At 55.1% G+C, this 20,588-nt stretch overlaps 1 protein-coding gene across 1 annotated transcript; it reads left to right on the top strand.

Moving 5' to 3' along the window:
* The first annotated feature begins 11,662 nt into the window (after positions 1–11,662).
* Gata2 (GATA binding protein 2) lies at positions 11,663–19,950 on the top strand. Its single transcript, XM_032906137.1, has 6 exons — positions 11,663–11,870; positions 12,511–12,783; positions 13,186–13,827; positions 15,350–15,495; positions 17,510–17,635; positions 18,107–19,950. Exons 2-6 carry the CDS (start codon positions 12,555–12,557, stop codon positions 18,404–18,406), a joined length of 1,443 nt encoding a protein of 480 aa, XP_032762028.1. The 5' UTR covers positions 11,663–11,870; positions 12,511–12,554; the 3' UTR covers positions 18,407–19,950.
* The last annotated feature ends 638 nt before the right edge of the window (positions 19,951–20,588 follow it).

Raw genomic sequence — 20,588 nt, 5'->3', positions numbered from 1 at the left:
GGTAACAAAGAACCAGCTTTGGGGGCTTCTCCTAGCAGGGAAGAAGAGGAGGTTCCCATAGGACCCTGGCTTCGAGAGAGAAGGTTGCTATGGTAAACTGAGCAGGAGGAGATAGCAACAAGGAACAGATATGCAGATAGGAGAGGTCAGGATATGACTGCGAGGTGGAACTCATCTTACCATCCTCTGGGTACCCCTCTGTCCCCATGCTGCCATCTCAAGTCCATTCCATTTCCAACATGGCTGAGCAATTTCCAAAATATAAATGGACCCCTCATGACCAAAGCCTGTCAGCCCAGAGAGGAGGAAGAGAAAGAAGAGGAAGAGGAGAAAGAGGAGAAAGAGGAAGGAGGAAGAAGAGGAGGAAGAGGACTTCTTCTTTTCTCATTCTTTATTTATTTTAGTTTTAGTTTTCCTGGAACTCACTCTGTAAACAAGGCTGCCCCAGAACTCAGAGATTCACCTGCCTCTGCCTCTGCCTCTCTGCCTCTGCCTCTCTGCCTCTGGGGGTGTTGGGGAAGAATATTTAATATAGATGGAACTGAACTAATGAAAAAAGATTAGACATTGCGTGTTTTGATTTATTAGGAGACATTACTTTTCAATGAATCTTCTCTCTATTCCCTTCGTGAATTTTCCTACTGTGTTTTCTATTGATTTGTTGACATTATTTTGCATTTATTTATGGGGAAGGCAGGGTCAGGGCCAAAAGACAACTTGCTGAAGTTGGTTCTCTCCTTCCACTATGTGGGTCCTAGGGATTGAATTCAGGTCAGGCTTGGTGGCAAGTCTGTATCCACTGAGCCATCTTGCTGGCCCGGTCAACCCTCTTTATATGGCGTGTTCCTAAATTCTTGTAAACACCTCTCTCAGACCCCCTTGTGGCTGTGGCTGGGCCTACTGATGGCCACACTCTGGATGCTACACACAGTGGTGATATCCATGTTCCTCTTACTCCGTGGCTTCTGTTGTTCAGAGAAGACCTGGATATTAGAAAACATGCCACCAATGGTCTTTACACAATCTGACGACGTATTGATCTTTGTGATGAGTCAGACCTGACTTTTCACTGCACTGGGCACAGTTCAATGTGCACCACTGAGGACCTTTATAGTATGGCTCTGTGTGCCCCCTTTAAATGTTGATTGCTTTAAATAATTGACTAGTAATTGCTAAGTGGCTTACTGGTCCTACAGGGAGAAGCAAGCCAGAAGTCCCCAGTGCTAGAAGGGAAGGCAAAACTACCCCAGCCACTGGTACTCAGTGTCCCAGTGAGGGCCACATCTCTGATCTAAGGACTGGGCTGTGGGTTGGATTCAGGTGCTCAAGGGGCCCCTGCAACACTCCAGCCTTTCTTCACCATGCAAGAACTCAGGCACAAAGAGGGGTCTCGAAGTATTTCACGGGAAGCAAGAAATGAGATTCTTTACATGAGATCTTCCACTCCTAGTGCTGGTGGACGTTGGACGTGGTACAGGCTGGAGACTTTGGCTGCCAACTTGACAAGTCAGGCTCACAATATGCTGTTTAAAGGCAAGCTTGCACACAAGCCCCACAGTCCCTGTCCCTGGAGGGAGGAGTGCAGAGGCAGAACCAGAGGCTCAGAGTGGGAAAGAGACTGGCATAAAGTTGCCATGCTGATAGGGTGTGTGGACCATGTGGGAGGGGGAGGTCTATGGTCTGTGGACCTGGAGGTCCCAGCTCCTGTTCCAGGACAGTGCTGAGGAAGCTGCTAGAACTTGAAGGTGATTCTCAGAACTCCTGTTCAGAGCTACTCCCAACCCCCCTCCCCCAAACCCAGGATGGAGCCTGCTTAAGTTCCTTTTGGCAGTGTCCCAGCTCCATAGTCATCAATGGACCACCAAGGCCAGGACTGCTCTAGTTAACCTAAATCATGAGGTTTCCTGTGGTTCAAGCACCACCACCACCACCACCACCAGTAACACTGGATCTGCTCTAGGAGAGCAAGATGGGGTGAATTCACCTTCTCAGCAGAGGCAGAGAAGGGAGGGGCCATGTAGCTTCCTCCCATTCAGATCAGGCAGGCAGGTGGGGTCAGGTCCTGGAGGCAGGAGTGGTTGCTAAGTAACTCTTGTACCTCACAGCCAGTGAGTATCCCAGGTTCAAAGATGCAAGGAAAGCTTTGTAACCTGAACATCACAGACCCCTGAACAAGCAAATGTTATTAGAGAATTCACTAGAAACTGTGAAATTGACCATAGGATAGAGGGAATAGGAGAGAGGAGAAGGTAATTAATTACCTTCTAATGGGTGACATTTGACCATAGGCAGACTTTGCCCGGTGGAGAGACCAGTAGACAGGAGGGAAAAGGGGTTCCTGTCCAGAGACTCCAAAGAACTTCAAGTCCACTGTCCCTGAAAGGAGGAGGAAGGAAACTGGACCTGGGGGTCAGCAAGGCTGCTACCACGGTTGCAAAGGAGATTGGCTTTTCTTCACTCAGTAGAATGGGTTTTTGTTGCCAACATGCGGTGGCCTTTGGCAGTCAGTCCCTGTCTAGTTTCCTGCCCGTCCATCCTTCCAGCAGCGGTTGTGGGGCACCTACTGTGTGCCAGCCAGCCTTTCCCTTGGAGTCGCCCAAGCAACCACACAAAGCCAACGCCTTGGGCACCTGCTGCCTCTCACGCAGCGGGCCTGGGAACGCGCGGCCGCCAGGTGGCGCTCTGAACCCGCGCACCGGCCAGCCAGCCGCGGGGGTCGCCCGCTCCGGCGGCGGGGGAGGAGCGGCCGGAGGCGGGGCTCACGCCGCAGGTTGTGTGACTTTGGGTTTGACCTGCCTGGAGATGAGCTAATCCCGCTGTATAATAGACTCCGGGGAGATAGGAAAATGGCCGCGCGCTATCTGCGTCGCCATGGGGACCATCGCGCGCGGGCGGGGCGCGGGCCTGGAAAAATACAGCCTTTGTGGCGGCGCGTGTCACTCACGGCCCGGACCTCGGGCGGCGGGCTGGGCTCTGTTGCCCCAGCTGCAAGGCCTTGGCGGAGGGGCCCCAGAGCCAGCACCAGGATCCCTGGAAGCTCTCAAACGCCACAGCCGCTAGCCGGGTGTCACTCTCCAGCACTTCCCGGACCGAGTGTACAGCCGTCTCATCCTCACAGCCAATGCAGCCCAGAGTAACACAACACAGGCTCAGCCAAGGCCCGAGAAAACTGGCCCTTAGCTTCGCGCATCGTTCTGTACACCTAGTCGTTCTGGGTCCACACTGTCCACAGATCCGTGCGGGTTCCAAAGGCCTGAGCTGCTGGCGTAAACGTCAGCTACCAGCCACCCAGCAGCTTCAGAAATACTCCTGATGGAGTGCGGCCTGCAAATGCTACGCATACCATTCAGGAGTGGCTTCGAACCCCTTTGTTCCGCACCCCCAAACAGCATCCTCGAAAGCTAGGTACTTGTAGGCCCTCACAGGAAATTGTCTCGTGCACGCGGCTAGCACACTGCACACACTAGCAGCGTGCTTCCCACGAGGTCACGTGCAGCATCCTTTCCCGCCTGCCTCTCGCCGGCCTCCTCTCTGGCACTCGCCAGGAACACTCACCATGCGCAGGGTCTCGCACACGTGAACTTTCTCGAGGCACACTTACTCGCACACTCACATCCTTGCTCGCTCTGGGTCCACTCGCTGGCATACCCACGTGTTCCTCCAAACACACCAGGCAGAGCCGGGGCGCACACTCGCCCCGGCGAGCCCCCCGCGGACGCTATCAGCCTGCCCATCGGCGCGCGGATCTGTGGTGGTAAATGCTGCATTCGATGGCGGGCGCATTTGTTGTGTGCGCTCTGAAAGGGCTGCGATAATCTGGAAGGCAGAGATAAGAAACACCATTTATTCCGCGGCACTTTGGAAACAATTCCCAGCCCTGTACAACCCCATTCTCGGGCAGCCTCCGGGAGCCGGGCAGATAACGATTGGCTATTCATTATCTTCGCCGGGAACAAAGATTAGCCGGCCGAGATGAAAAATTACCCGGGACAGCGGCTCAGGCCCACTCAGACCCCCCTGCCCGTCGCCACCGCCCGGCGATCCGTGCCCTGCCTGGGGTCCCAGCCTTAGCTCACGCCTTGCCGGGTCTCCAAGGACCTGGCTTCCCTTCGGCCAGGTCGGCTCAGTCTCTACATCTTTGGTCCGTCCTTTCCCCTCAGACTTGCGTTCTTCCCCCTGCCCACGCCTCTCTGGGCCCTTCTCTCCTTGCTCCCTGCTCTCCTCACCTGTTTTCTGTAGTCCCTCTCCAGTCTGGCACCTCGATTCTGTCTCGGTGTCCGTGCCTCTCACTGGTTGATACTTTCTTCGTCTTTCTGCCCACCTCTCTGATTCATTCTTACATTTGCTAATTGTTTATTTTAGTCTAAGTACCCCAGGCCCCAGGCCCGCGCTTCCAGCGCTTCTGCCCCTTAGCGTGGCTACACTAAAAAAAAAAAAAGTCTGTGCCCCAGGACCCCTGCTACTTGTTCCTTCCTTTCTCTCTGGATCTTTGTCACTGGGACTCCAATTCACTCCATCCCAAGGTCTGGCCTCATACCGCCTGCCTTCAGAGGATCAGATTGAGCGGCTCCTGTCTCTCTAACCAGCCCAGCCCAGGGAAAAGAGAGGACTTATTCTTGGCTGCAGTTCCTAGGCCCTTCCTCTAAGAAACAAGGCAGACATAATAAATAATATAATAATAATAATAATAATAATAATAATAATAGTCTCTGGGGCACAGGCTCTACCAGGTCTCTGGTGGATTGGCTCTATGCTCCAGGTCTGGCTGGCTATATCCCTACCCAATAGGAAGGGGGCCTGGGAGCTGGTGGTCCCAGTGAGGCTGCCTCATTAGAACGGTTATTCAGCATGGCCCTGGTAATAGCAGATAAGGCTTATCAGCCCATCTCCCCCTCCCACAGACAGACAGAAAGTGCCAGAGTAAATGGCACCCCGGGGCTCCGCTGGCTGCCTGCCCTGATGGTTTGGGAAGGTGCTGGTGGCTGGGGAGCCTAGATGATACACATACTGTCTCCACACCCCTCCCCCACAAGACATACAGTATAACCCTGGATACAGAAACACAGGTCCAGGATGGACACAGGTGCCCACCCCTCAGCATGGCCACAGACACCAGTTTCACCGGAAGCAACAGATATGCAGACATACCTGGATATGTTTGTCCCCATCCACCTTCAGCTCAAAGTTAGATGTCAACACCTGCCATTAAGACACGCTAACCCTGAGTGGCAGGACATGCCTTTAATCCCAGCACTCAGGAGGCAGAGGCAGGCAGATCATTATGAGTTCCAGGCCAGCCATGGTGATACAGCCATACCTTGCTTTAAAATAAACACACACAACTGTATGGCCTCAGATACACTGGCCTCCCGCCTCAATTAATTAATAGAATGGTCCATGAGTATACTCACACATTGCAAACATCTCTCTCGTACACACACTCACACATAGGCAGGGGCACACACGCTACACAGATAGCCAGACTATTAAAGACAAACAAATGCATGCTTAGATAAATACACAAATCTACAAAGGCATCACACTGATTAAGACATACTTATGATACCGACTGCCTATCACGTGATTCTTGAAGATGATGGTCTATTTCCGAGGTATATAAATACACACAGAGAGAGATACACCCAGTTCCACGGACACTCTCCTGTGTGCATTTGTGGGGCCACACACGGATAACAGTCATGCTGTGACCTACCATCCAATACAAATGCTTAGGGATACCCTTAAGTTTTGCAAACATTCCCGTTAGCTCCCCGTGGTGAATACATAGGCCACTAGGCACATAAACTGAGCTGCATAGATGGTACGTACACAAAGCAACAGATTCAGAAAGATCCAAAACATCTGGTGCTACAAGGATGTGGTTGCAGGGACAGACCTACTCCCTGGATGGAGCACACCAGGATGCAAAGTCTTTCCGAGCAGAGTAAGTCTGTGGGGTTCTTTGAATTTCTCAGAGAGGGGTTTAGGGTAATACAAGGAATGGATTCGCATTGCTCTCTAGCTCAGGTGTCTCCTTAGGGTGTAGACTGCCACCGGGCTGCCTCAGAATACCCTTCTAAGGACAAGCTTTTTGCCCTCCTTGTGTGGCTCTTTCTGATGCAAGAGGTTCACCAAGAATGGGCCAAGGACACACCAGAAATTTCATTCCTAAAAGGCTTCTGAGTTGGGAACCGGCGACGTCTGTAGGGAAGAAGGTGAGAAAACATCTACACATAGCCAAATGTGCAGGCAGTACGGGAGGTGCGTGTGTGGGTGTGTGGGTGTGGGTGTGTGTGTGTACACATTATATCTATATGTGCACCGGTGTTTGTGTGCCAGAGAGTCCCTGTCTGGGGACATCTACAGAACGACAGCGCGTATGAAAGGAGGGGCAGGTGTCTGTGTACTTGCTTGTGAGGGAGAGTCTCAAAAGAGAGACATCCCAAGCTTTCTGAGATTACATCCCTGAGAGCAGAAGTGCTTGCGTGGCCCAGAGAAGGCGGGAGTGGCCTGCAGGGTGTGCGCGCTTCGACTGACTAGTGGCCCAAGCCTGGCCAGCCCGGCGGCTGGACCAGGCAGACAGGGCGCAGAGCCCGGGCACCCTCCTGCCCCCCTGCGGCGTTCCCTCCCCCTCGAAGTGATGTCGAAATAAAAAGCTGCCGCTCTGCGGCCGGGAACCGAGAGGCAGCCAGAATCAAGAGAGGTAGCCAGGCCAGCGAGGCGGTAGCTCACTGCTCAGGTCTCTCTGGCCTGAGATCACCTCAACCATAGCTGGTCTTGGGGGACAAAAGCGGCCGCCTACACGACTAGCTTGCGTTCCGCTCCGCGGGGCCCCACTGGTGACCGCCGCGGCCGCCCTGGCTCTCGAGGGCCGACCAGCCACGCTGCGCACACCGCTGCCTCCTTTCTGAGCCCTGGCCGTAGCCGCCCGAGGGCGCCGCCCACCGCGCCGCAGTCGGTAAGTTCCTGCACTCGGCCCGCGCCGTCCCGAGCCTCCCGGTCCCAGGCTGGGCCTTCCCAACAACCGGATCGCACAATCCTTCCAGTGCCTCAAACCCAGGTCATCCGGAAACCCAAAGGCCCGCCTGGGGGCTCCTGTCTTCCGTTTTCCGGAGCTCTGGACCTGGAGACCCGGCTTTCCAGAGCTTTGCGACGCGCCCCCCTCCCACCCTAGAGCTGGGGCCTTTGTCTCCGCGGTTCCCCACCCCCGGGTCGCGGCGACGGATGCGCCCAAGCCGGGCTGCCCGGGCGCTGGCTGCACCTGCCGGCTAGTCCCGTGCACCGGCTTTGCACGGCTTAACCCGGCTCGCTCCTGCTTGTGCCCCCCGCTCGAAGCGCCCCGCGGCCTTTTATCCTGTGTGGCGAGGGTGCAGGTGGGGGAGAGCGTAGGGTATGGAAGTCTTCCCCTGCCCAAGTCGGAGTCGGAATCTTTTCAGTGGGATTTCAATAAGAACGAGGCCGATGCAGGCTAAGGGATCCGCCGTGCATAGGCGTAGACGGCGCTCTGGGCCTGTCTGGACGCTGGGCATTGAACCATTCGGTGGCGGCCGGGCTTGAATTTGAGCTTATCTCAGCGGTGAGGGGAAAGGTCTTGTATTCAGAAGGACCTCCCGTGTGGCATCTTCTCCTTTACCAGAAAACAAGGAAAGAAATTCGTTTGTTTTTGAAAACAACTTGCCTCCCAAGGTCGGGAGCATTTGGGGGTGAGTTCTGGGTCTACACTGTGACCCAAATCGGGATTCGTTTATAAACAGGCAGGATCCAAGAACCAGGTAGAGCCAAAGTGTCTGCCAGGCGTCTGGAGAGCGTTTCCCAGCCGGGTTGACAAATTACAAGCAAATTGCATCTAACGAAATGCATTTAGCAGTTGTCAAGTCGCTGACCCCCAGGCCTCTGCGTAAAGCATAGCTGTTGGAGCAGACCCCCCGACTGTCTGCGGGTGGGGTATGGAGGCTAGAAGTTAACCAGAAATCGCAGAGACCAAGGCACCTGGCACCAGCAGGCCAGGCACCTAGGACATGGGTTCCCAGTCCCTGTATTTCCAAAAGACTCAGAATAAAATGGCAGATGCTAGGCAAGAGGGAGCCTTCTGATTTTGAGGAGCTGGAAGCGAATCCCAAAGAGCAAGGAGCACTGTTAAGAGCCCCTGTGAATTGATGGGTGCTTCCATGGACGTATCAAGTCCTCCACCTAGAGGAGACCCTGACCAAGAATGGCCAAAGCTTCTCCACTTCCTTCCCAGTGTCCCTCAAACCTTGTGGCCCATATGGGGCTAGAGGCCTCCAGGTTGTGAGTGACTTCTGTTTGGAAGGCAGCCCTAAGCTAGCCCCAAGCTAGCCCTAAGCTAGCTAACCTTAGGAAAAAGAGAATTAGCTTGCAAGGAGAGGGTAAACTTGTGATCCCAGAGGACGGCTTGGATGAGCGAAGTTTAAACAAAGGGCAAGAGAGGAGGACAACATGAACTGGGACCCTATATGACTCCATCCCTTTCCAGACTGATTTGCAGGAACCGGGCCACACCCAGAAGAGGGCCTGGATCTACAGAACCTAGCTCCCACGCAGAAGCACCTCTTGCACTGTCCCCTCCCTATAAAAGCTTCCAGGTCTCTCTCTCTCTCTCTCTCTCTCTCTCTCTCACACACACACACACACACACACACACACACACACACACACACACACCACACACAAAAATGGTGGTAAGAAAATTTAGCTAGCTTGGGAGCCAAGCTCCCTCTGTTTTCCGAGAAATCTTGTTTCCGTGAAAGGGGAAGGACAGTTTAGTTCAGAGAAGAACAACTCCGGGTATACTCCAAAATTAACAACAACAAAAATTTTAAAAGGCAAGTGTCCATCTGAAGGTGTTTTAGGAACCCCATAGCGGGGCTCTGTAAGTTGAAATAAATCTGCTTTCGTTGTGGGGGGGCGGTGGGGCTGGGAGAAGTCGAATCTAAGTCATCCTGGGAACTGTCTCGGCCCTCCCTGGTGTTTGTTTGGACTTTAGTGGCAGTTCATTTTTGGCCTAGTAGCGGATTCTTGGCTGTGTGGATCTATTTGGTTCACACACGTTCATCAGTACAGGCTCCCCTTTATTCGCCAATTCAGTGCCCTGCTATCTAGACTGCAATTTTCCCTTTCAGACGCGTTAGTTCCTGCTGGAAAACTCAGCAGTCCCGCATCAGACGCAGGGACTCCAACCTCAGCAGGGGCTCGACCCAACTGGCTGGTTGCTTGCCCTTTCCAGAAGGCAACTCCAGGTCCTCAAAGGACCTGGCAGGACCCCGGTTCTCCTCTCCTCTGCCCAGTCTGTGGGCAGGCTAGGCTGTTGCGGGTCTCCTGAGGCCCAGGCTCAAGCGTCGCTTAACCACCCGGTTAAGCCCTTGCTGCACGGCGATTTTCTGAGCTGCCGAACGGAGTAATTAAATCCCTTTCTGCACTCCGCTCTGTGCCAGCAGGATGGGAAACCCTGGGGCTCTCGTTTCGAGTGGGAACTCACCAAGCTTCGCCACTTTCACCTCTGTGAGAGGCAGGACGCTGCCCGGTCCGCAATTGGCATAGAAAAGGCAACCCCCATCTCGTTCAAACGGAGATAATTTTAATTGCGACTTCGGGAGGAAAGAGGGAAATTACCTGCTCTCAGGGGTGGTGCTGGGAGACCCCCTCCTTGCCAGCCGTGGCACCGACTCGGCCAAGGCAGCTTCCTCTGCGCACCGCGTTCTCCTCCTGGAACTCTGCACGGTCATGGAATTCGGCCACATGGGGTACCATTGTCGAAAATAGGGTTATCCCCGGGGCTGAGAGGCTTTTAGACTCTCCTGCTAGGTTCCAGGGACATCGAACAATCTGAAAACTCTATGGCGATTTCGCCTTGCGCGTTAATGAAGAATCATGGGCTAAAGGCTGGGAAAAGCTAAGAAAGCCGTCCCGAAAGCGGGTCCTAAGTGAACCGCGCAGTGGGAGCGCGAGTCGGGCCGGCACTGAGACCACCCACCTGCCCAGCCGATCCCGAGGCACTGCGGTCTCGAGCCCCTCCAGCCCCTGGATCCCTCTTACTAGACCTCCCGCCTCGGCTAGGAGCGGACTCCCGAGCCTCCTGGGCCCCTGCTGGCTCTGGAGCGCCGAGGCGCGGGGAACACAGCGGACAGCAGGAACCACCCCTCCACCAGGGATCGAGAGGCGCAGGTTTCCGGTCCAGTGGAGTTCTGCACCCCGGGCCCCAGGCCTTTACCTGTTCCAGAGCCTCGGACAGACAGATGGACGCCAGCCGCAGAGGCCGGAGGAGGCCCTGCCGTGCGCGCGCCCCCTCAGCGCTGTCCGCAGAGGACCTGGGAGGGGGTGACGGGGGCGCGCCCGAGAAGCTGAGCCCGCCTGGCTGGGCGCCCCCCGAGCCGAGGGGACCGAGGGCTTTCCACCCTCCTTGGATTATTAAAAAGTTCATTTCCTGGCGAATCGGGTGACGTCAGGGGCCCGGCGTCGCGGTGGCGGGGCCGCCGGGCCGGAGAAGCCGCCTCCAGTTACCCAATTACGGACTGTCAATCCTGCCGCCCCTCCCCCATCCTTGGGGGCGGCGGGGACCCCAGCCTTCCCCCAGCTCGGGACCAACCTGGGACCCCTCTGGAATTATTCCTTAGGAGTCTCAGGCCCTGCAAAGATAGAGGAGCTAGATGGAGGGCTTCAAGCTCGGCCAATCCATCGCACCTGTCTAGATTCCCCTAAAAGTCTTGGTCTCTCAAGCCTCTTTCTGGACTCTGGAGTTCGGGTCTCCTGTCTATAGCCAGGGAGGGAGCTACGTTTGTATACTCGTCACTGAATTCACTGCTTCTCCAGAATAGAGGTGTTGTGGAGAAAAATTCCAGGTGACTTTGGGAACAAAGTGCTCAAAACATTGCTTCCCTCTCCCCAAAGACCATCTCGGGGACCCCTAGAAGGAAAAATATATATGGCTAATAGCCCGGGAATCTCCCTCCAGCCGACGCTGGCGCCAGTCCCTTGCTCCACGGCCTCGCCCCAGGCAGTTCAGCCTGGTGGTCTACTAAGGCCACGCCCGGAGCCCTTCCCCCTCCCTGAGCCACTGGCGTGACCGCGACCATCGGTCTAGCACAGCCTTATGTGTCCTAGTGCCCAAAGTTCGGGTGCCCTAGAGAGGTCCACAATCTCGAGACTCGTGCTGTCCAGCCGATCCTACCAGCCCCTTGCACAGCCAGCCCTGATAGGAGGACAGAGGGTTTGGAGAGTCAGTAGGACTTGGGCTGACCGTGGTCCGTAGCAGGGGAGGTGGGTCTCCGCCCGAGAGTGAAAAATCTGTGGTACCAGCAGAGAGATACCCAGAAGGTGCGTGTCTCGGCTCCTGGGAAGTCAGGGACCCTGTTCGTGCCTAGTTGCTGGGAGGGTAGAGGTTAGAGGACCTGAGCGTCTGCAGGAGGGGTGCAGGGTCTGCCCGCGGTGAGGGTCCCCTGGGGGGCGTTGGCATCAGAGGCCGCAGGGAGGGCGCTGGGAGGGGGCCAGGCAGCCTAGGGGGGCCAGCTTGTGGGTCAGTCCCGAAGTCCAGCGGCCGAATCTGCCCGAGCAGCCAATGGGGGGGCGGAGGCTGGGCGGCGCGCGACGCTGATTGGCTGGCGCCGGCTTCATAGGCGTGCGCGGCCCCCGCTTCATGTCTGTGCAGGAGTCGGCAGCTGGCGCCAGGGCGGCCGGAGGATGCAGAGGGGCCGGAGCCGGGCGGGCCGGAGGCCGAGACGCGCGCTGTCCCCCACCTCTATCCCGTGAATCCGCCAGCCTTGGGACGCGCTGTCGCTGGGCCCGCCGTACCCGGGCTCTCCTGGTGTCCCTTACTCCTTACTGCTGAGCCCTCCCCTTCCCGCGCCGCTGCGAGTGTAAGTTTGAGGTTCAGGGGGCTTAGGGGCACTCCTAGGTTGGAGGGATCTCTGTGAAGCCCAAACCAGGATCTCCTGTGGGCGACTACGTTCTTATGTTTTGGGAAGAGGTTGCTGAACTGCTAGAGAGTGCACGGGGGACCGGCTTTCAGCCCCAGGAACTGCGTGTGCGGTTCTGGGCTGGCCCGGGGAGTCGGGATTAGTTTGTGTATATATTGTCAAAGTTAAGAGTTAGGGGAGCGTGGGGGGCGTGTGCCCCAGAGTGAATGTCTAGGCGATTGTCTCTAACTTTTAGTCGGAGTTTACGTGTTTGTATGCACAGAGGACAGGGGCATGATGTGAGAACCCGGTTTCAGTTCCGCGTGCGTTTTTTGGGGTCACCGGTATCAGGACCCATCCCTGTGTGTGACCTCGTGTGCATGGGCGCGTGTCTGTGGGAACGCGAGTTGCCCTGCGAGCGTATGAGACTGAACCCCTTCCTTCACCTTCCTTTCGTTTTAAACCTTGCGCTTTCCTCCCACCCGGGACTGGTCCTCTGTGAAGCTCTGATGGAGCGCCTTTGCCCTCAAGACACCGGCGGACTTTGGGGATAGGAGTGCCCGAAGGCAGCCGTGTCCCTCACATCCCCTCTGTTATACAGGGTCGCCCCACCTTCGCCTGGATCCCAAGCCGCAGTAGTGGACCATGGAGGTGGCGCCTGAGCAGCCTCGCTGGATGGCGCACCCCGCCGTATTGAATGCGCAGCACCCCGACTCGCACCATCCGGGCCTGGCGCACAACTACATGGAGCCGGCACAGCTGCTGCCTCCGGACGAGGTGGATGTCTTCTTCAACCACCTCGACTCGCAGGGCAACCCCTACTACGCCAACCCAGCCCACGCGCGCGCGCGCGTTTCCTACAGCCCAGCGCATGGTGAGCTTTGGCCCCCGGGGTTTCTGGACGCCTGGCGCCCGCGCCAGGCCTTGGAGGGGAGGACGGCCTGTTGCTGCTTCCCGGATGTGGGATCCACAGGAATCTGAGCAGCCACGAAATCGGGCCTAGGAAGGTGGAGGCAGTGACTTCTTGGGGAGGGTCGGGGACCCGTAGGGTTTCAGTCCATTTCTAACTGTCTTGAGGGAATCCTTCTGGGCCCTGTCTGGTGGGGTTGCTGTGTCACTTGTCCTTCGGCCTTTCACTGACGTTGCTGATGCGTTACGTTTCTGATGTTTTAAAGGGTGGGGCTGCTGATGGTAGCTCCCTGAGTTGTGATCTTGTGTGCCTGTGTCGTGGCTCTGAAGTCTCTGATCACCCTCACCCCCTCTCCCTCTGCTGCAGCCCGTCTCACAGGAGGCCAGATGTGCCGACCACACTTGTTGCACAGCCCAGGCTTGCCATGGCTGGACGGGGGCAAAGCAGCTCTCTCTGCCGCTGCTGCCCACCACCACAGCCCCTGGACCGTCAGCCCGTTCTCCAAGACCCCGCTGCACCCCTCAGCTGCTGGAGCACCTGGAGGGCCTCTGTCTGTGTACCCAGGGGCTGCGGGTGGGAGCGGTGGAGGCAGCGGGAGCTCCGTAGCCTCCCTCACCCCCACTGCAGCCCACTCAGGCTCCCATCTCTTCGGCTTCCCACCCACGCCACCCAAAGAAGTGTCTCCAGACCCCAGTACCACAGGAGCTGCTTCCCCATCCTCACCTTCAGCAGGGGGTAGTGTAGCCCGGGGTGAGGACAAGGACGGCGTCAAGTATCAAGTGTCACTGTCGGAGAGCATGAAGATGGAAGGTGGCAGTCCCCTGCGCCCGGGCCTAGCTACCATGGGCACCCAGCCTGCAACACACCACCCAATACCCACCTATCCCTCCTATGTGCCTGCCTCAGCTCATGAATATGGCAGCGGGCTCTTCCATCCCGGAGGCTTCCTGGGTGGCCCAGCCTCCAGCTTCACCCCTAAGCAGCGAAGCAAGGCTCGCTCCTGCTCAGGTAAAGACGGGTATGAGACTTCAGGGCTTGTGGGTGTGGTGTGCCTCTGTAAAAGGGGTTGTGGTCTGCTAGAAGGGCCGTGTGTGCTAGGGCGCCCGATTTAAGAATGGCTGACGGTCCTCTCTGATAGTCCACAGGCATTTGAAGCTCCCTGTGGGGAGGAAGAAAACCCTAGAACGTTCATCCTTTCCTAGAGTGCTCCTAGTAACCCCAATGTTCAGCTCCTCTTCTCATCCCTCCTCAATGCCTTCCTCTCCAAGGTTGGCAAGTATCAGCTAATACTCAGAATGTGATTCCCTGTCTCCTCCCCAAATGTTCAGCTGAAACGGAGCAGCCTTGTGACTGGGTGTGGGGGAGAACGGAGGATGTAGGTGAGGGAAGGAGTCAGTGTGTACTTATGTGTACGTGTATCTGTGAGCGTGTGTGCATGCTGCGGGCACTGCAGAGATCCAGGCCCTGAAGGAATCTGGTTCTCCAACTCTGCTCGTCCACTTTTAGGATTGCAGCGACTCCAGAACTCCTTGGAGATTTCCCCAAAGCAAAATTCCCAAGGCCTGTTTGTATCCTAGTGACCCTGGTCTTTCTCCCTGAGGGTAGGAGTGGGAACCTGTGCGGGTGCCTGCACCCCTTTGCCAGCTGCTGCTGGATCCAGCTGGGTTTGTCCAGCCATATGGCCCTCAGGCAATAACCCATGGCTCTGGGGCTCCTTCCCATAGCTTTTAGCAAGGGAGGGGGAAGGCTGCCTCCAAAGTTTACTTCTCTTGGTGACTTAGTTCCAACTAAATCAGGAAGAATTTCCTGAGTACCAAGCCACCAAGCACTCACTTCACTGAACTTCAGCCCCAGCTTAACCCTAATTCCTGCTGTGCTAAGACCAGTGACTTTGCCTTTTTTTTTTTCAGTCTTGGCCTGTTTTATGCCCTTTCTTCCGTGTTTGTTTTGTATTTTATTTGAGTCCCAGATGGCCAAAAACAACAACAGAAAATAAGGCCACCTAGCCTAAAGTGAAAGAACTTATTTATTTCATTTTAGAAACAGCTTTGATCGTTGAATTCTAGGGGTTTGGCTGAAAGGGAGCCGAACTGGAAGAATAGAAAAGTTTCCTGACCATAGCCTGAACAGAGACAGTGAGGGGCGGATGGGAGAGATGAGGAACAGACTTAAGAGACGCTGGCTCAGTCGGGGAGGCAGAAGTGAGAGGAGAGGCTCCCCCAGACCCCGATCCTGGACAACTGTGCCCGAGCCAAGCGGCAGTAGCCTGTGCTCCTTAAAGCTGGCCTTCAGTTCCTTTTCCGGGTAACTTGCTGCTGGCTCTGAGAATCCCTGGACTTGCTGTTCCTCGTTGTTTTTCCTCAGCAGCATCAGAAACAAGGATTTATCCTTAGAAGACTCGGGATTTCTTTTATGGGAGCCTCCAGAGTCTCTTTTTCTGCCAGGGGTGGGTCTCCCTTAACATAACCGTGATCCTCTGGCTCTGTGTAGAGGCTAAGCAGGCCTCGTGTCTCTCCTTGTTCCCCTACAGAAGGCCGGGAGTGTGTAAACTGCGGGGCCACAGCCACCCCTCTCTGGCGACGGGACGGCACGGGCCACTACCTGTGCAATGCCTGTGGGCTCTACCACAAGATGAATGGACAGAACCGGCCGCTCATCAAGCCCAAGAGGAGGCTGGTAGGAAGGGGCACATCACGGGGCAGGGCAGGGCAGGGCCACAGTGGCCACCCAACTGGGCAGAACTGGTAGTTAAGTGAAGAGGAGAACAAAACAAAACAAAACAAAAAAAAAAAAAAAAAAAAACGAAAACAATCCAACAACAGAACTTCAAATGTAGAGACTTCGCCACCTGAAATTCTCTTATCAGTAAAATCATTTGGGGGGTCAGTCAGGTCGGTCTTCGTTCTGGAGGATTCTTTCCTGCCAAATTTCCTGTCCTGCAGCCACCCGGCCCCCCCCTCCCCGCAGCCACCGGGCACCCCCTCCTCTGGCCCCCACTGCTGAAGGATTCCCAGAGCTCAGGGTCTAGCAGCCCACCCCCAGGCCCTGGCCTTCTATTCGCTCTTTTTAAAAATAGGGCCATGAAGTACTTTTCCCTGTGGCTGCTCTGGCCGCCCTCCCTTGCCTCCCAGCTTACAGTCTCCTTCGCTTATTTAAATAACACACAGCGGCCACCAAAAAAACCTGCCCTTTATTATTTTTCCATGGAGTCACCTATACTGTGTATTTTCATTTGAGTGATTTTTAAAAAAAATGTCCTTTCGGATCTCCTGCCGGAGTTTCCTATCCGGACATCTGCAGCCGGTAGATAAGGAAACTTCGTGTATCTGTTTCCGGACCGGCAAGTTTTCAGAGCCACCTCGACTCAGTCCTGCCTCTCGCTGGGCTGTTTTGAAATTTCTAATACCCTCCACTCTGCAAATAATGTGTAAAATGCTAAGAATAATAAATATATTTTTTCAGGGCGAAGTGATTTATGAGTTTAAATCGTTCACCCGCTTTGGGGCCCTTTTTCTTTTTTCTTTCCCCACCCCCCCCCAGCCGTGTGAGGGCGGTGCGGACTGGTGGGGGTGGAAGGAGGATATGCTGCTGGCCCCTGAGTCAGAATTCCAGCTCCAGGCTGCTTATTCACCCTCCCTGCCCCCGCGGCAGGCCAGCGCTGAGCAGGTCCCCTCCAGGAGCAGGCTCAAGCCCGGGGCCACTCTGGACTCAGCTGGACTGGGCCCCCACCCCACACTGGCTGCCTAGTGGAGTTCAGTGCTAAGAGCTGCTGGGTGGAGGTGGGGTGTGTGTGGAGGAACACACAGGAGCACTGCTGTTTACCTGAGGCAGAAGGCATGGCAGAGGGTGATGTGTATTCTAGAAAAAGCCCCTCCCGCGCCGCCCCTCAACCTTTTCAGTCCTTGTTCTAGAGACCAGATCTCCTCTCTTCTACTCCTCACCTCTGACTGGCATTTCCTGTGGGGCTGGGACTAGGGCCTTGGTAAAGGCAGCAGGTGAGAGTTCTCAGGGTGCAGGCTCTAGGTCGGCAGGGAAGTGGAAATGTCTTTGCTCCATAGTCCTTTCGAAGCCTCTGGCTAGTATGACTATTGATTGCTAGGAATGCTGTTAGTGCAGTAAAAGGAACTGAGTGTTTTCAGACTGTAGTTAAATTCAATTTAAATCTCTCCTGGTGACTCCTAGATTCTATATAGGACAGGGCAACTCCACACTTTAATCCTGGCTCAAACTTCCTCAGGGCTTTCTGGGTTCTCCTGGGCAGTCCAGGGTCTTGCGGCCACAGCCTCCCAGCCATGACTCACCAGGATTCTGGATTTCCAGGGGAACGCTGGGGGAGGAGGGCATGCAACTGGAGACAGCAACTCAGGATGGTCACGGGACTAAAGCCTCCTTGGGACCCGTTTCCTCACCTGGGAAATTAGATTGCTGGGCGGTTAGGGGAAGTGGTTGCTTTCCCCTTCTGTGTTGACAATCCTTTAGAGCTCCTTAGAGCTCTTTACTCCAAAGTTCTGTGATTCCCCACTAGTTTACAGCTCAAATTCTAAAATTCCACGGTTTGAAATGCTTTGATTCCCCTGTGGGACCGACCGCTCCTGGTTGAGCGGTGGGGCTAGGGGTGGTGCTAAGGGCCCAGGAGGAGGTCAAGGTGGGGCGTGGGAGACAGCCGCTGACGCTACCCCTCCCCTCCTAGTCTGCTGCCAGGAGAGCGGGCACCTGTTGTGCAAATTGTCAGACGACAACCACCACCTTATGGCGCCGGAACGCCAACGGGGACCCTGTGTGCAACGCCTGTGGCCTCTACTACAAGCTGCACAATGTGAGTGCACCCCACCCCTCCCCAGGGACCTCAGTTCTTTGTGCTGCCTGGCCAGCCAGCGGCCTCAGCCACAATCTCCAGCTTGGCTTGGCTTGGGAAGCCGCAGCCAGCAGCCTGCTTGGTCAGCCCAGAGTGCCAGAAGGGCGTCCTGTAAGAAGGAGGCCTCTGCTTTGGAGGTGGGACCGAAGGGGGCAGGGCAGGCAGGGAACTGGTACCTCTATGTTGGGAGAAGTTGAAGGCAGGAGAAGATTAGGGATGCTTGGGGAAGCAGGCAGGGCAGGCATTTAATGGTCTGGAAACAACCGCATGGGCTGTTATACCATACACTCTTCCTTTAAAAGCTGACAGTGAAGGCTTAAGGGGGCTTTGGTGAGCGACACTGGGGCTGGGCTGAAGGTACAGTTTCTGTGGAGAGAGTTCAGAGGGATCCATGTAGTAGGCAACTTCTAAGGGCTCTGTGGCTGCCCCCAGGTTAACAGGCCACTGACCATGAAGAAGGAAGGGATCCAGACCCGGAATCGGAAGATGTCCAGCAAATCCAAGAAGAGCAAGAAAGGGGCCGAATGCTTTGAGGAGCTATCCAAGTGCATGCAGGAGAAGTCATCCCCCTTCAGTGCGGCTGCCCTGGCTGGACACATGGCACCTGTGGGACACCTCCCACCCTTTAGTCACTCTGGACACATCCTACCTACGCCAACGCCTATCCACCCCTCCTCCAGTCTCTCCTTTGGTCACCCCCACCCGTCCAGCATGGTGACTGCCATGGGCTAGGCACAGCCTCCGGCTGGACAGACATGGACATCAAGGGTGGTTGGCAGAACCAGAGCGAGGCTGGGCACTCCCCGGATGGGTGGAACGTACTCTTGGCTCCTGCCCATCCCAAGAGACCCACTTCCTCCTGCCAGCCTAGCCTGGCTGAAGCCACCTCTCCTTGGAGGACTCCCAGCCTCGTGCCGCCATTACTGTGAATATTTCTAAGTGGGCTGCAGCTCGTGTGTGCCCTGGGTGCTGCCCAGAAAAGTGTTTTCACGGACAGTGTTTGTTTGGAGAGCAAAATGGACAGGTTTACAGATTTATAGCAAGAGGAGGAGACTAGGGATAGAAAAATGAAACCTTTTTTTTTCTTTCTTTTCTCTTTTTTGAAGGAGAAAGGAGTAGGCAAAAAAATTAATTTATTTTGCTCTTATTTCTTACAAGAACGTGAAGACACAGAGGCATGGGCTGTTTGTGTTCTCTGGGTCCTTCCTTGGGACCTACTGCCATCAGTCAGGGCTCTTGGGGGCAGCTTACAGGTCCTCAGGCTGAGCCTGCTCCTCCCCAGCCTGCCGGGAGGGTAGCCCTTGCCCTGACGCAGCCCCAGAGGGTAGAGACAATTGCAGGCGGTCCTGTGCGGATTCCCAGGCCAGGGCTGGGTCACAGGAAGGAAGCATTCTCTGGAAAGGGGAAATGTCTCCCAGATCATTCCCCTGGCTTCCAGAGGCCAAAGCTGGTGTGACCCAAATGGGCCAAGCTGTAGCCTGTGCTCTAGGCCAGTTGGACCCCTGTAAATACATCCTTTTTTTTTTTTTTCTGCTAAACCCCTCAACCCCCTCCCACTCTATGATAAATAAGAAAATACTCAAATCAAAAACCAAACTGCATAAGCTTAACCCGCTGATGAGTGGTTTTACTTTGAGACTCGTTTTGGGTCCAGTCCGTTGTACGTCGCCAGAGAAGCCCCACCATGAAAAAGAATAAAACCTAAAAAAAAAAAAACAACAAAAACCAGGGCCAAGCTTCACAGTTCTTTAAATGGTTCTTGGGTTCCACGGCCCTAGCAGGAGGCTGGGGACAAGGGGCAATCTTCTGCTCTTGGTTTCTGGGGGGACAGGGCGTGGGCAGGCAGTGGCCCTGTGGTCCCAGGCTTCTGTTCTGCGGTAGCCGGCTGGATCCTTCAAGGTACAGCTGTACATAAAAATGTGTCCCAAGCTTCGATTCTGTGTGCGGTGGTGGCAGTGGTGCAGCAGCCGGCACGGGGCCCCGAGCCCAGGGAGACGATTGTGAGGACTAGTCAACCAAGTGCAATATCGGTGCCCACTGCTGCAGAGCGCCCCAACGGAAAGTAACTTATTTTGTGCTAGTACCCGCCTAAGAGAAGAATCGGCAGTATTTTCTGTTTTTATGTTTTGGGCTTGTTTTATTTTGGATTAGTGACCTAAGTTATTGTTAACTGTGTACAACATTTAAATATTGTCTGTAAAAATTGTATGCTACCCTCTTATTCCTTTAAAGTGAATACTGTTAAAAATAATAAAATACTTTTTGTGAATTCTGTAGGCTATCAAGTGGGTCCCTGGGACCCCTACACGCTGGTGGGGTTTAAGCTGTCAGGTGGTCTTGTGTCTGCTGTCTCTGTCTTTTGGAGAAAGGCCCACTTGGCTAAAGCCTCCTCCCCTGGGGCCTATGGAGATGGACAGGATTCTTCTCCAGCCTGTGCTGTTCTGAGAGCCCAAGCAAGGGACCTGCTGAGGCTTTTTACAGACCCAATGGCTGAGATGGCCCCACTCAGGTCCTCCAGTGTGATCAGCTCTGGCTTCTAGGGTACCAGGTTGCCAAATCTGTTCATTGACACAATTGATCACCCTGTCATGGATTGCTGTCTCTGACCAATGATCCAGAATAGCCACTGCTACCAATATTCCTAATGAATGCATCTGCCATCATGCCCTCAGTGACTGCTGACTGATCACCAGTATGTATCTGGTCAGTGATGTGTCCAGTCACTAGCCTGCACAGAACGGGGCCACCAGTCATCCCTGTCAGTAATGCAGTCGTCAGTAGTCATACACTTAGAATCTGTCTCTCATCAAGGAACTTTTCCATGGTCATGTGTGGACAGATGCTGGCCACTAGTGGTGCCATTGGTGTGTGTGCATGTGCGAGTGTGTGTGTGCATGTGTGTGTGTGTGTGTGT

The sequence above is a fragment of the Rattus rattus genome, chromosome 6 (genome assembly GCF_011064425.1).
Source record: "Rattus rattus isolate New Zealand chromosome 6, Rrattus_CSIRO_v1, whole genome shotgun sequence".
In the NCBI taxonomy this organism is placed as follows: Eukaryota; Metazoa; Chordata; class Mammalia; order Rodentia; family Muridae; genus Rattus; species Rattus rattus.
The sequence above is the reverse complement of the archived record's forward strand: the minus strand, read 5'-3'. Positions and strand labels throughout refer to the sequence as shown.

What these genes read in the sequence shown, in the direction of transcription:
- Gata2 (XM_032906137.1), top strand. Translation starts at nt 12,555, where the DNA reads ATGGAGGTGGCGCCTGAGCAGCCTCGCTGGATGGCGCACCCCGCCGTA. An exon ending in CAAGGCTCGCTCCTGCTCAG is followed by an intron (nt 13,828 to 15,349) that starts GTAAAGACGGGT and finishes GTTCCCCTACAG; the next exon opens with AAGGCCGGGAGTGTGTAAAC. An exon ending in TCAAGCCCAAGAGGAGGCTG is followed by an intron (nt 15,496 to 17,509) that starts GTAGGAAGGGGC and finishes CTCCCCTCCTAG; the next exon opens with TCTGCTGCCAGGAGAGCGGG.